Below are 15,280 nucleotides of genomic sequence, written 5' to 3' on the forward strand. Positions count from 1 at the left end.
ACAACTAAAACATCCCAGGTGTCGTAACCAAGAACCAGTGCAGTCAAATAAATAAATATTAAAAAAAAAACCCTCTGGCACTGACATAAGACATATAGATCAATGAAACTAAGTTGAAAGTTTAGAAATAAACCCTTACACTTATGGTCAATTGATTTTTGACAAGGATATACCAAGACAATTCAATGAAACAAGAATATTCTTTTCAACAAATACTACTGAGACACTTAGGCTTCCACATGAAAAAAAATGAACTTGTACCCCTGCCTCAGTTCAGTTCAGTTCAGTCACTCAGTTTACGACCCCTTGGACCACAGCACACCAGGCTTCCCTGTCTACCGCCAACTCCCAGAGCTTGCTTAAACTCATGTCCCGAGTCAGTGATGCCATCCAACCATCTCATCCTCTGTTGTCCCCTTCTCCTCCTGCCTTCAATCTTACCCAGCATCAGAGTCTTTTCAAATGAGTCAGTTCTTCGCATCAGGTGGCCAAAATATTGGAGTTTCAGCTTCAGCACTACCTCAGAACATACAAAAAAGTAAACTCTAAATAGAACAAAGATCTAAATAAAAGAGTCAAATTTATAAAATTCTTGGAAGAAAATACAGGAGTAAATCTTTGTGACCTTGGATTAGGTAATAGTTTCTTAGATATGACACCCAAAGCACAAGTAACAAAAGAAAAAATAGGTAAGTTGGACTTCATCAAAATTAAAACTTTTGTATTTTTAAAGGACATTATCAAGAAAGTGAAAGTACAACACAAAAAAATGGAAAAAATGTCTGTAAATCATATATCCATAATAGTCTAGTATCCACAACTATATTAAGAATCCTTCCAACCCAATGATAAAAATAAAAATATCCTAATTTTAAAAGGGCCTTTTTAAATTAAATTGCTGTTTCTCCAAAGAAAATATATAAATGGCCAATAAGCATATGAAAAGATGTTTAACATCATTAGCCATCAGGGAAATGCAAGTCAGACTACAATGAGATATCACATTATATCCACTAGGATGGCTACAATAAAAAATTTTACTAGAAAAATAACATGAGTTAATAATGATGTCAGAGAAACTAGAAACTTCTACATTGCTAGTAGGAATATAAAATAGTTCTTGCTATCAAGCTGCAGTGGAAAACAGCTTTAAAAAGTTAATGAGTTACCTCATACCAAGCACTTCCATTCCTAAATATATACCCAAGAGAATTTAACACACATATCCACACAAAAAAATTGCACACAAATATTCATAGCAGTGCTATTCATGATAGCTAAAATGTGGAAACAGTCAAAGTGTACATCAAGTATAAACAAATACACTTGGTATATCCATACAATAGCTATGATTATCCAGCCATAAAAAGATTTAAGTATTTTCAATGAGTGGTGCTGGGAAAACTGGACAGCTACATGTAAAAGAATAAAATTAGAACATTCTCTAACACTGTACACACACACACACACACATACACACACACAAAAACTACAATGGATCAAACACCTAAATGTAAAGCTGGACACTATAAAACTCAGAGGAAAAACATAGGCAGAACATCCTTTAACGTAAATTGTAGCAATCTATTTTTGATCCACCTCTTAGAGTAATAAAAATGAAAACAAAAATAAACAAACGGGGCCTAATTAAAAGCTTCTGCACAGCAAAGGAAATCCTAAACAAGACAAAAAGACAACCCAAAGAATGGGAGAAAGTATTTGTAAATGAAGTGACCAAAAAGGGATTAATCCCCAAAATTTACAAACAGCTCATGCAGCTCTATGTTAAAAAAAAAAAAAATCAAAAAAATGGGCAGAAGATCTAAATAGACATTTCTCCAAAGAAGGCATGGAGATGGCCAGAAAGCACATGAAAAGATCCTCAACATCACTATCAGAGAAATGCAAATCAAAATTACATACAGATATCAACACACACCAATCAGAATGGTCATCATCAAAGTTTACAAACAATAGGGACTTCCCTGCTGGTTCAGTGGTTAAGAATCCACCCTACAGTGCAACTAGGGATCAAACATGTATCAAACACCTTGGATGTGTGTTTGATCCCTGATTGGGCTGAAGAGCAATTATGCCCCCCGTCACAATTACTGAGCCCATCACCACAGTCAGAGTCTGCACTGCAGCAGAAGACCCTGAGTGCTCCAACTGAGACTGCAAGCAATCAAAGGAGCACTTTTGTAAGTTTACAAACAATAAATGCTGAAGACAGTTTGGAGAAAGGGGAGCCCTCCTCCACTCTTGGTGGGAATGTAAACTGATACAGTCATCATGGAGAACAGTATTCAAGTTCCTTAAAAAGCTAAAAATAGAACTACCAGTGCTCACTTGGGCAACACATATACTAAAATTGGAACGATACAGAGATAGAGATTAGCGTGGCCCCTGCACAAGGATGACAGGCAAATTCGTGAAGTGTTCCATATTTTTCTCTTTTTTTAGTATAAATTTATTTATTTTAATTGGAGGCTAATAACTTTACAATATTGTATTGGTTTTGCCATACATTGACATGAATCCGCCACGGGTGTACATGCGTTCCCCATCCTGAACCCCCGTCCCACCTCCCCATACCATCCCTCTGGGATTTTTCCTTTTACATTTCTGTCTATACATTCTATTAATTTTTGAGAGTTTGATGTTGAAACTCCAACTAAAAATCTTAATTTACCTACTGTAAGAAATAATTGTAATATATAGTGGAACTATATGTAACTTTGTTTTGTATTTTTGGAGTCTCTTATAAATGTGTTATCATACTTTCATAGTTTAAAAAATAAAGAAGAAAAAATAGAATTACCATATGGTCCAGCAATCTCACTCCTCGGCATATATCCAGAGAAAATCATAATCTGAAAGGATATATACACCCTGATGTTCATTGCAGCACTGTTTACAATAGCCAAGACATGGAAGCAACCTAAGTGTCCATCAACAGAGGGATGGAAAAAGAAGATATGGTATATGTGTGTGTGTGTGTGTGTGTGTGTGTGGACACACACATAATGGAATATTACTCAGCCACGAAAATGAACAAAATAATGCCATTTGCAGTAACATGGAGGGACCTAGAGTTTATCACACTAAGTCAGACAGAGAAAGAAAAATATGATATCACTCTTCTGTGGAATCTCATTTTTAAAAAAGATATAAATGAAACTCATTTACAAAACAGAAACAGACTTACAGATATCAAAAAGAAATTTCTGGTTACCAAAGGGGACACATGGGGTGGAGGGATAAATCAGGAGCTTGGGATGGACACACACATACATATATAAGGTAGATAATCCACAGGGACCTGCTGTATAACACAGGAAGCTCTACTCAATATTCTGTGACAATCTACATGGGAAAAGAGCCTAAAAGAGAATGAATGTGTGTATGTACAACTGAATCACTCTGCTGTACACCTGGAACTAGTACAGCATCATGAATCAACTATACTCCAGTGAAATTGAACATTTAAAAAAGACTTAGGTATTCATTCATGCTACCACGCAGCATTATGCTAAGTGAGAGAAGCCAAAGAGACCACATACAATATAATTCCATTTATACATGAAATATCCAGAATAGGCAATTTTATAGCAGCAGAAAGTACATTAGTGGTTCCCCAGGGCAGGGGGGAATAGAGAATGGGGAGTGACTGCTATTGTTTGAGATTTCTTTGGGTGATGATGAAAATGTTCTGGACGTAGAGAATAGTGGTGGTTGCCCAACTTTGCGAACATACTGAAATTGGTTGAATTCTGCACATTAAAGGATGAATTTTATGGCATGTGAATGATCGGAAAATAAATGAATGTGGAAACAAATGGCATGTATGTGCCTACATGTGGAATTGCTGGGTCACATTGCATCTGTAGGATTACTTTTTTGAGGAACTGCCAAATGGGTTTTCAAAGTGGCTGCTCCATTTTACAGTTCTACCAGCAGTGTGTTAGAGTTCCAGTGTCTGTACATCCAAAGGCCCATTTGAGATCCCAGCAGAGAAATCTGCAACAAAGTCTATGGGAACAAATGTAAAATGCTGAGGTTTTTGCTGTCTTAGGAACATGTGTATGTTTTGTCTGCAGGTTTCGGAGAAAATCCACCGATGGAAGCTTTGGTTCCAATGATGGTAAGAGAAACCCCTGGTTTCAATTCAAACTGATGTCAAGTAAAAGATAATATCCCATCTGGTACTTCTGTCTCTCTGACTTCTGTGATTTCCAAATCCTCTGTTGATTCCCATCCCCCCAGAGTGGTCTAATCTGTAGTCTTTCTACAGAAAGCAGAGTTAGTAAGAACCAATCATATAACACTGTATAAGTTTTAGGTGTACAACATGATTCTATACTTGTGTAGATTGAAAAATGATCACCACTAGAAATCTAATTAACATCCATCACCACGAGTGAAGTTCCTCAGTTGTGTCCTACCCTTTGCGATCCTATGGACTGTAGCCTACCAGGCTCCTCCATCCATGGAATTTTCCAGGCAAGAGTACTGGAATGGGTTGCCATTTCCTTCTCCAGGAGATCTTCCCAACCCAGGGATCGAACCCAGGTCTCCTGCATTGCAGGCAGATGCTTTACCGTCTGAGCTACCAGGGAAGCCCAAGATGATCCATCACCACACGTAATTTTTTCCTGTGGTGAGAAATTTTAAGATCAATTCTTTTAGCAACTTTCAAATATGCAATACATTATTATTAACTCTAGTCACCATGTTTACCGTACATCCCCAGGACTTATATTTTATAACTGGAAGTTGGTACCTTATATGTGTCCTATTTTCTAAAAAGCCTAAATCAGCATGAGTTACTTAGTGTTGACAAGATCAAGAAGGCTCTGAAAATTAGCTCAGAGCTAGAGGTACCCTTCAGATGGCAAGCAGAAATGAATGAGTGATCCAAAAAATTAATAAATAAAGATGCATCAGTTGGATTCATGTGACTGCAGGTAACAACAAAGTTTATCTCAAACATACTTAAACAATAAAGAGTGTTTCCTCTCCCTGAAAGTTGAGCAAAAAGGGTGGGCTTCAGGAGTCACTAAATCCAGTGGCTCAGGTCCTTTTGCCTGCCATTCCCCTGGTTCTGCTTTTCCCCCAGTGCTGGTGGTGAGGTGGGTCCTCACTGACAATGTCCAGAGGGAAGGGCTTTTTCAGAAGCACCTAAAAGCTTCTTTCATGTTTCATTGGCCTAGAGTGGATCATACACTTATTTCTAAACCAGTCACTGCAAAGGAATCTATTTACCTAAGATCAGTCAAGCCTGCTTATAGAATTAGGGTTAGGTTATCCTTCCCTACGATCAGGGTTTCTCAAACTCAACACTACAGTCAGATGATTCTTTGTCATTGGGAACTGCCCTATACATTGTAGAATGTTTAACCACATTCTTCACTTCCATCTATTAGAATTCAGTAATACACTCCCTCCTTTTGACAACAGAAAATATCCCCAGACATTGTCAAATGTCCTCTTGGGAGCAAAATGTTCCCCCCTACTCCTACCCGCAACTGAGAATCACTGACTTAAAAATGTGGGTTTCCAGGCACAGAGGAGAATACAGGAACAATATCCTAGCTTAGTTAGAAAATAGAAATGTTCATGCCAAAGGGCTTTGAAATTAGGAGGAAGTAGACGGTTAAGCGTCTGTCTACAATGTGGGAGACCCAGGTTCAATCCCTGGGTCAGGAAGATACCCTGGAGAAGGAAATGGCAATCCACTCCAGTACTATTGCCTGGAAAATCCCATGGACAGAGGAGCCTGGTAGGCTACAGTCCACGAGGTCGCAAAGAGTCGGACACGACTGATCGACTTTACTTACTTACTAAGGAACATTTGGGAGAAGACAGTGGCACCCCACGCCAGTACTCTTGCCTGGAAAAACCCATGGGCAGAGGAGCCTTAGGCTGCAGTTCATGGAGTCGCTAAGAGTCAGACACGACTGAGCGACTTCACTTTCACTTTCATGCATTGGAGAAGGAAATGGCAACCCACTCCAGTGTTCTTGCCTGGAGAATCCCAGGGATTGGGGAGCCTGGTGGGCTGCCGTCTATGGGGTCGCACAGAGTCGGACACAACTGAAGCGACTTAGCAGCAGCAGCAGCAAGGAACCTTTGTGGGCTTCCCAGGTGGCACTAGAGGTAAAGAACCTGCTTGCTGATGCAAGAGACGTGGGTTCCTTCCCTGGATCAGGAAGATCCCCTGGAGGAGGCATGGCAATCCACTCCAGTATTTTTGTCTGGAGAATCCCACGGACAGTGGAGTCTGGTGGGCTACAGTTCATAGGGTCACAAAGAGTCAGACACAACTGAAGTGACAGAGCACACATGCACGAAAGGAACCTTTGTCATGCAGAGAGGCTATGGGGAAAGACGGCTCATGACCACTGGTGAGACAAGAGTCAAGTGCTCCAAAAAAGAGCAGAGAAGACAATCTCCATCCTAGGAAAGAACCAGTTAGTGACTCTTGATCATAGGAAGCAGATCACTGAGAAAGCAGTCTGGAGCAAGAGACAGAAGCAAGTGAGGGATTTTACCTGTAGTCTAATGTGAGAGATTCAGGGGAGGAAATTCTGGAGAAGAGCAAGGACACAGAAGGGCCAGGATCAGGGTGCCCACAGAGGTTACAGGAAGTTTAACTGAGCTCAGAGATACAGGAAGTGCCCTGGGGGCTAGAGCCTAGAAAAAAATGCTAGGAGCAGAGTCTGAAAGAGGGGATCCCGCTAGACTTGGCCTGTTGGCTGCCTCAATCAAGGTGGAGCTAGACATCGGAGGAACTGGGCCTGATGCTTTCACCTTAGGTGTGCCTGAGGTGGAGGAAATGGAGCCAGGTCCCTGCAATTCGCGGAACGGTTGGCATCACTTAATTACAGTAGTAACAATAGGACAGCTGCGTCTGGAAGATCTGTTAGCTCCTCTGCATTTGTTTTTGATTGATTTATCCTGCAGTTTGTCAGTCTTATTTGAAAATTGTTGACACTGGCTCCAACTGAACTAAAAAAGCAAAAGAATTTCTTTCATACTTCATGGGAAGAAGGAGATAAGACCTTGGAGCCCAGATGAAGTGGAAATAGTGTTTGTAAAGAGAAGCTTTGGGCTAGAAGGGGCGTGATTACTGTGGTGTGACTGGATGGACCCCGTATTCTCCATTGTCACTTAAGACAGGGGCCTCTCTGGTGATCTGACGGACACCAGGCAAGCCTCCGTGTTCTAGAAACATTTCCTTCAGGGACACAGGAGCCTGGCAGGCTGCAATGCATGGGTCACAGAGAGTCAGACACGCCCGAGCAACTACCATTCTCTCACTCAGGGACTCTGTCAGTGGAGAAACCCTACACTTTGCATCACTGTTAAAGAGCCTGTTCAGAAATTCAGTTACCACCTTGAAAGAGAGACCGATGAAGCGTCACTTGCAGGCCTCTGGGACATGTGAGCTGTCACCATGATGCTGTGTGCAGCCTAAGAGGAGGGTACTTTCTCAAGAAGGGGAGCTGGACAAACCTGACAAGTCTGTAGACTGAGGAACCAAATGACCAATCAGATCCTTCCCTGGACGGAGCTATTACTGAATCAGCCTCCCAGCAGAGAGCAGGGTCTGGCAGGGAGAAGACAAGCAATGTGCTGAGTGCAGAGGAGTTGGTGGGGGGCGGGCACAGGCCGTCCTCAGAATCTGTGGTAACGGGTCTCGGCTCTAGTATTGACTCTCTGATCGATTTTTCCAAATTTCCTTGATTTTGCTTGCCTGTTTGTTTCTTCTAGAGGAATTTTACTTTTACATGCTTAAAAAGATGGGTGGCCTTTCTTATTTTCTCCTTAACATTTGACATGTTAATACATGACACCAGCTGGAATAGGTAGCCAACTGGCTTAGAAATGAAACCTCACAGCAGCTCATTCACATCATTTCGGACTCCTTCTTAGCTTCCAACCTTCTAAGGCGAGAGACAGAAGGGGGCAGGACAGTTATAAATGTGAAGTCCCTGAAGGAGTTAAGCCTGCTCAAAATGAAATGAAGTTTTTCTCCTCACATGGAGCAATTAATATAAAAGGCAGGCAGGCAAGCATATCCTATTCTAAGTTAGCAAAGCAGACAGATGGCAAAGGGCTCACGTGTAAAGAAAAACATACCAGAACAAGTTTCCTCATTAAGATGAGCTCATTCACAACTTTATATGTTTGCTTGTTCCCAGCCAGAACATCTCAGTCTGTCCTATAAACTGGTATATTGTGTTTAATTCTGCTTTCTATATACCATACAGTTAAACAGAAATATGGCTTGTCTTCTGGGAGCATCAATCACATTTGAAGTTGGGGAGGCAGTACTTTGGTTCTTGCCTTTCTAGACATTAGAAAAGTTAACAGAATATTGTTATCCCGTGTTGGCCAATCTCCTATTTAATTGTGCATATAAAAGTGCACAGATTTGAAACAATTGTACTGCATATGAAAATTTTGATGCTCTTGTCCATCACAGAATTGTTGGTGTTGTGATTGCTTTGGAGTGCAAGGGACTGGGGACTATACTGAAACCAGGTCCTGTTCAACTGTGAGCCAGAGTAGAGTGCAGAAATCATCCAAGTCTGAACAAACCTACACAGCTGGCTTTTTCTTTTTTGTGAAGTTGTTGCCTAACAAAACAGTGATTTTGTTTGCACTCTTGCTTTGATTTTAGTTTTCGCATTTTTTTTTTTTGCCTCTTTTGATCACACACACAAAAACACTTTGCCTCCCACAGACCTCTTCAACCCCCCACCACGGTGGAACTCAAGCATTATCCTACGCACGCATCTATTTCCCATACCAGAGGGCTTCCTAGGAACAGAAAAGATCTGAAATTCTGCGGTTTATGCTTTTAGTATCATTTTCATTATTTGCACATGTAATTTTTTTTTAAATTACACTGTAAACAAGGACCTAAGTTAATGATTAAAAGAAGGGAATTTAGGCTTGAAAAGGGGAAAAATGTGAAAGATACTAAGGGAAATGTGAAAATTACATCACATAAGGAAGAGACCAGAATGGTGGTTTCTGTGAGAGTTGCCTGCCCTCCCCGCACCCCCCCCCCACACACACACAATGACCTTGATAGAAAGAAGACACTATAAGGAATTACAGGCAAGCAGCAGCAGCCCAACTAAGAAATAAATATTGTGCTTAGGTACCTTTTTTGAATATATGAGTGGAAATGCAAATATGCCTCAACTCCTTGTCTCTTTTGAAAAATGAGCACTATAAAAGCAACACACTCGCTGCCAGTTATTCATACATTAAAGGAAAATTCCTTCCTTTTTTTTTTCAATTAAGAAGATAAATTTTAACTGAGATCAGTGCAATGAACCATTATCTATCCACTATCTGCGTGATTCTGGACAAATGACTTGATCTTTCTGTGCCTCCTTTTTGTCATCTTTAAAATGGTGATAGTGATAGTACCCATGTCACAAGGTTATTGAAAAATGAATGAATTCTTGGAAAGAACTTAAAAGAGGGTCTGACACACACTACTGTCACTGCTGCTGCCTAACGTTTATCAGAAACTTACTGTGTGTCAGACACTATGTTAGGCAGCAGTAGTGGCAGCAGTCGTAGCAGCAGCGAGCGCAGCAATAGTATGGAAGCCTTAGGCGCAGTACTAGCGGTGGTGGTAATAGTGGTAATAGTACTTGTTACCCACAGTAGTGGCGGCAGCAAAGTGCTCTGCCCAAACTGCAGCCAAATCTGCCCTTGGCCAAGGACAGTCAGTCAAACTGTACATGGCATCTTCCCATAATACTCTTACTGTGCTCAAAAGATTTAATCTCTCACTCTTAAGAGTCTGAAAGTAACCTGTTTCTTTGCCTTGAAGTTGGATGAAAAGCACAGATGGTGTTGATACCATGTTACATATTTATGGGTAAGCCCAAGAAAAGCCAAGGAACATCTACTCTCTCTAAATAGTAAGAACTATATCAAGGAGTCTCCAAGCCTAGGAACAATGCCAAGGTCCATTGTGAGAGCCCTGGGAATAGCCTTGCTTGCCAGGAATGTTGCATTAGCCAGAGGCCTTGCTGTCCAACTGAGCTGGCTCTTGGCTAGGCTACCAAAAGGAGGGAGGAAATTGAGTCTCCAAGGCTATTGCTTTGTTCCTCATCACTGGCTAAATGTTTTGAACTTAAGATTTAATTATTTTTTCTCCATGGAGGAAAGGAATAGACCCACAAAGAGTAAAAACATGATGAAGCCTACAGATTGGCTCCCCAAACTGTGAAGGTTTTTTACTGTCCACCAGTGGGAATGAAGTTTGAAAGCTGGATGAAAAGAGCTGATTGTGACAAATAAATGAATTGTCTGAGGCTTTTGGTTCTTTTACATGTGTTGCATACTGTAGCATTAATGTAAAGAATAACATGATATTTTCAAAGAAGAAATGGAAATATATTTGCAATGAGAATATACACTATCCTACATGTCTTCACTGAAAATAGATTTCTCTGCAAGAGTACAAGACACTGACTAGTTAACTCACAGACTTATTCACCTGTAGTGTGATACAAGCAATCTCACCTCTCAGGAAGAAGACACATGATGGAAATTCCCACCAGCCTGACAATATCCCAGATCCTGACAAAGCTTAGGAGGCAGCAGAGAAATGTTCTCAGGTGTCTTCACAAATGATTGTGGTTTTCCGGAAATACTGTGGCGCTAAGTCAGAGTCAGAGAAACTGCCTGGATGCCTGCGTCCTTTTTGTGTTCTCTTTGTTCAGCTCCTCCTAATTCTCAGAAGTGGACAAACTCAATGGGAGAGCATCTTTTCAAATAAGCAGTGAGAAGCGTAGGAGGCAGTTTTCTCTGGGGCTTTCCAAACCTCACTGGAATAGTTTGAGGAGCACCATCTTAGAAATATTTTTCTCTAACTGCCAACAGCCATTCGGCAACAGACACGCCTATTATATCTCTGAAAAAAAGTGAAAGTGTTCATTGCTCAGTCGTGTCCAGCTCTTTGTGATCCCATGGACTGCAGCCTGCCAGGGCCCTCTGTCCATGGGATTTCCCAGGCAAGCATACTGGAGTGGGTTGCCATTCCCTTCTCCAGGGGACTCTTCCTGACCCAGGGATCGAACCCAGTCTCCTGCATTGCCGGTAGATCCTTTACTGTCTGAGCCATCAGGAAAGTCCATTCCATCTCTGTGTTATGTCCCAAATAACCAATATTCCTGTACATAGCTCCTGTAGTCACTATTGTTTGTTCCAAGGAGTGCAGTAATTTCTTTCCTGTCAGGGCTAACCTTGTCTACAGTTCAGTTCAGTTCATTCGCTCAGTTGTGTTTGACTCTTTGTGACCCCGTGAATTGCAGCACGCCAGGCCTCCCTGTCCATCACCAACTCCCGGAGTTCACTCAGACTCACATCCATCGAGTCTGTGATGCCATCCAGCCATCTCATCCTCTGTCGTCCCCTTCTCCTCCTGCCCTTAATCCCTCCCAGCATCAGAGTCTTTTCCAATGAGTCAACTCTTCACATGAGGTGGCCAAAGTACTGGAGCTTCAGCTTTAGCATCATTCCTTCCAAAGAAATCCCAGGGCTGATCTCCTTCAGAATGGACTGGTTGGATCTCCTTGCAGTCCAAGGGACTCTCAAGAGTCTTCTCCAACACCACAGTTCAAAAGCATCAATTCTTCAGCTCTCAGCCTTCTTCACAGTCCAACTCTCACATCCATGCATGACCACAGGAAAAACCATAGCCTTGACTAGACGGACAGTTAGGGTGCTGCTAATGGCTAATGGCTGTGACAAATAAACCTATGAATTACAGTGCCTTAATCACAGAAGTTTATTTCTGGTGTTTATGTTCGGGGGTGACCTTTCTCACAGTGATTCCAGGACCCACACTCCTTGTGATTCTGCAGTACTGTTAAGCAGGAATCAGCAACATTATTTTTTTTCTGGAAAGTGCTAAATAGTAAATATTTCAGGCTCTGCAGGCCTTGGAGTCTCTGTCACAACTGCTTCTCTTTGCCTTGGTGGCCAAAAGTAGCCATAGCCAGACTCAAATGAGTGGTTGTGTTCTGGTAGAGCTTTATATACACTTAAAATCTAAAATTTCACCTGTCATAAAATAGTATTGCTCTTCTGATTTTCCTCCAACCATTAAAAAAATTTAAAACCATTTCTAGTTTAAGGGTCATGCAGGAACAGGTGGCGAGCTAGATTTGGCCTGCAGACCATAAAATTGACCTGCAGACTCCTTATATTAGAGTGAAAAGAAAATCAAACTATTTAGAGTTGTGTCCTTTCATTCTAGCAACTAGACAACAAAGTGTTTACCTCTTTGTTTTTCTTTTTAACAGGCTCTGGAAATATGTCGGTGTCAAATCCCATTGCTGCCAGTACCCCTGAAGGGAGCAATTACGGGGCAATAGGTATTTTTACAATGAGTCCATTCATGGAAGTGTCTCCTGATTCTCCCAAGAATAGGATACAAGTGGCCCTCCAGCCACTAATAACTGTGAAAGTGGGCAAGGCGGTCGTCATATAAGATTAATTGACTGGGTGATCTGGAAATTTCCTTCCAGAAATTTTTTTTTCTGGTTCTATTGATCTGTTTCTTGAGTCTGCTAGCCACATTCAAGCAGAATTTTCTGTGACCATTGCTGTCAACTCCTGTGGGTTTTTTTTCATACCCAGACTGAGTGGAGGGTGTGGAAAATGCGTCAAGAGTCTGATGTCAGGGAGCCCAACATCGATTGACCCATTGTTTCATTCTCAGGTTTCAGTGGAGTAAGGGTGCTCAGAAGATGAGGCTGTGCAGCAGGTGAACATGACTGAAGCCTAGCAATCCTCCATTTGGGCTAACTTCATAACTGAACCTGCTCACTGCCACCCAGTCACTCACATGGCAACCCCCAGGCTGGTTAAGTGGCCTGAAGGGGACAGAATTCTGATCCCTGTCCTGTTAGCGCTGGAGGGCATTGATGCTTCCACATGCTTCCATGATGCTTACAGGTCTATGAATGGTGTGCTTTAAGCTGTCAGTATAGAGGGGCTGGGAATCCTGTATTCCTGCCCTGTTATTCTGTAAGTTTGAGAAGCATGTGGGCTCAGTGCCGGAGACTTATTTATGGCTCTGCAAGAACAGGGTTTCGTTGTGTTTTTTTTCTTTAACCATCTGAACAGAAGAAATAAAAGTGGAAGGTAGGCTTGGCTCATGTGCTCATTAAGCTGCACAAATTCCCATCTGCTCTCAGAAACATTCACAGGAACACAAGGATTCTTCCTGAGAATGTGGTTTCCATTATATAATCACAGATACAGCATGTGGGGGATTTCAGTGTACAAATACCTTATCCATGAGAAATGTATAGCTGCTGGATATGTGGGTGCTTACATATACATGTGGTAGATGCTATACATAAGTACATGCATGTGTATGTTTATATATTTATGTTCATATTTCAAAGTATGAAACATGAAATATAAGCACATTATCTTTTCATCCAAAGAGTTAACAGAGCAGATGCCTTTATATTTTGTATTCAGCCCTAGAAATAGGTGATTTAAACATAAAAATAGAAGGAAAATCAGAAGTCCATTGAGGAAGAATTGAGAGAACATGTGTTGTGGGCAAGGAGTTGGCTTTTACCAACACAACATGTCCAAGAATGAGTCAGCACTGTGTTTTGCAGAGAGAGAGAGAGATGGGTTCCATGGGTTCTTCTCAGCTTGGGAAGGCAGAAGGGTCTCCTCTGTTTCAGATGAGTCAAGCTCCAGTCCTGGCAGGCAGATGTCCTCCTCTGATGGTAGACAGCCATGCCAGTCAGACACTGACAGCTCCGTGGAGGAAAGTGACTTTGACACCATGCCAGACATTGAGAGCGATAAGAACATCATCCGCACCAAGGTACCTCTCTCTGCCTGGCCATACCCTCCGGAGGACAGAAAGTTAAGGGGTCAAATACAACTTCAACAATGCCTCAATTGCCTTTATATATATATATATTTTTTCTTTCTTTCTTCAGGGGAAGTCAAAGTTCTCAGGGGGCTTTTTAGATAAAGTTTAACTACCTACTAAAAGCAATACTCAGTTAATTAACACTCCTTTCTGGAGGGAAAAAGTGACAACAGTAAAGAGAACAGAGCACACAATGCCATCATGCTCGTGGCATTTAACGTCAGACCCACTAAAATGCTCATGGGTCTGAAGTGGCTGATTATGGACAGAGATGAGGAAGGGTTCCAGCCAGGTGGAAGAAAAGATTCCACTGAAGGGTGTACTTGGAAAAACTCCCTGGTTCCAGACATAAAATGCTTCAGGAGTAAAAGCTCACTTCTTTCTGATTCATATGTATCAGACTATGTTGTACCCAGTAAGCGACATGAAGGTCAATGGCATGGTTTCAACTCTGTAATTCAAGAATCACACAGTGGGCATCTCTGAAAACTGGGAAACCAATTCTTGAGATTTAAGAAGCATTCAAAATTCCCAATGGATTTCTCACATCAGCCAGTTTCCCTAAAGCCAAGGGAAATACTAGGATTGTTAAAAGCATCCTAGGAAAAGCAAAATTACGAGGAAAGTCTTGTTTAATAATTTTAATCCCTAATGAGGGATTACACTGAAATGTGTAAAGCTCTTCTTTGTATTTTATGCAAGAAATCCAAGTACAGTTTTGCATTCTCTTTTTACTTGGCATCCCAGATGTTCCTTTACCTGTCAGATCTGTCCAGGAAGGACCGAAGAATTGTCAGCAAAAAGTATAAGATTTATTTTTGGTGAGTAGATGACGAGAAGGACTATGGCTCTCTCTAGTAAAATTAAAATTTTCTTTGTAAAAGCCACAGTGAACTTATGTGATTCATATAAGTGAACCAAATCACAGGTTTCAGTGTTTAAGAAGACACACACACAAACAAACAAAACACAATCAAAGGCAACCAGTCCTAAATGAAATAAACACAAAATATAAATAAGAACAATAGTGGAATCCCATGTTTTTAGGGAGACACTAAACCTCTTCCAGGAAGATACCAAAACCATCTTCCAGGAGGCATGTTAAACTGGGACCATTCCCTCTTCTCTCACCAGGACTTACCCTTGGGAGAGCCAGTGATTTCTGGGATGAGATGCCTAGAGCACCTCAGGATAGCTAGAAATCACCCTGAGGGAAGATGATACCATCAGCCAATGATAAACGGACCACACAGAGGCAGCCAGCCTCCTTCCAGGCAGAAAGTCTGAGGTGCCTGGCTGGGTCCCCTCTTTTCCCTCAGAAACCCTGACAGACAG

At 41.5% G+C, this 15,280-nt stretch overlaps 1 protein-coding gene and 1 non-coding gene across 8 annotated transcripts in view; both read left to right on the forward strand.

Annotated features, from left to right (window-relative positions):
* The window catches only part of SIDT1 (SID1 transmembrane family member 1), a 115,149-nt gene that overhangs the window by 72,558 nt on the left and 27,311 nt on the right, over positions 1-15,280 (forward strand). For all 7 annotated transcript variants that reach the window (XR_011249229.1, XR_011249228.1, XM_069553579.1 and 4 more), the window contains exons 10-13: positions 4,101-4,144; positions 12,345-12,416; positions 13,749-13,894; positions 14,693-14,766. Coding sequence is in view for 5 of the 7 variants with exons in the window: in XM_069553579.1 (XP_069409680.1) it covers positions 4,101-4,144; positions 12,345-12,416; positions 13,749-13,894; positions 14,693-14,766 (336 nt within the window). In the remaining 2 variants the exon portion in view is untranslated. The remainder of the gene's footprint in view (positions 1-4,100; positions 4,145-12,344; positions 12,417-13,748; positions 13,895-14,692; positions 14,767-15,280) is intronic.
* LOC138431442 (U6 spliceosomal RNA) lies at positions 2,342-2,451 on the forward strand. Its single transcript, XR_011253698.1, has one exon. It is a non-coding gene; the product is annotated as a U6 spliceosomal RNA (small nuclear RNA).

This window comes from Ovis canadensis, chromosome 1, assembly GCF_042477335.2.
Source record: "Ovis canadensis isolate MfBH-ARS-UI-01 breed Bighorn chromosome 1, ARS-UI_OviCan_v2, whole genome shotgun sequence".
NCBI lineage: Eukaryota > Metazoa > Chordata > Mammalia > Artiodactyla > Bovidae > Ovis > Ovis canadensis.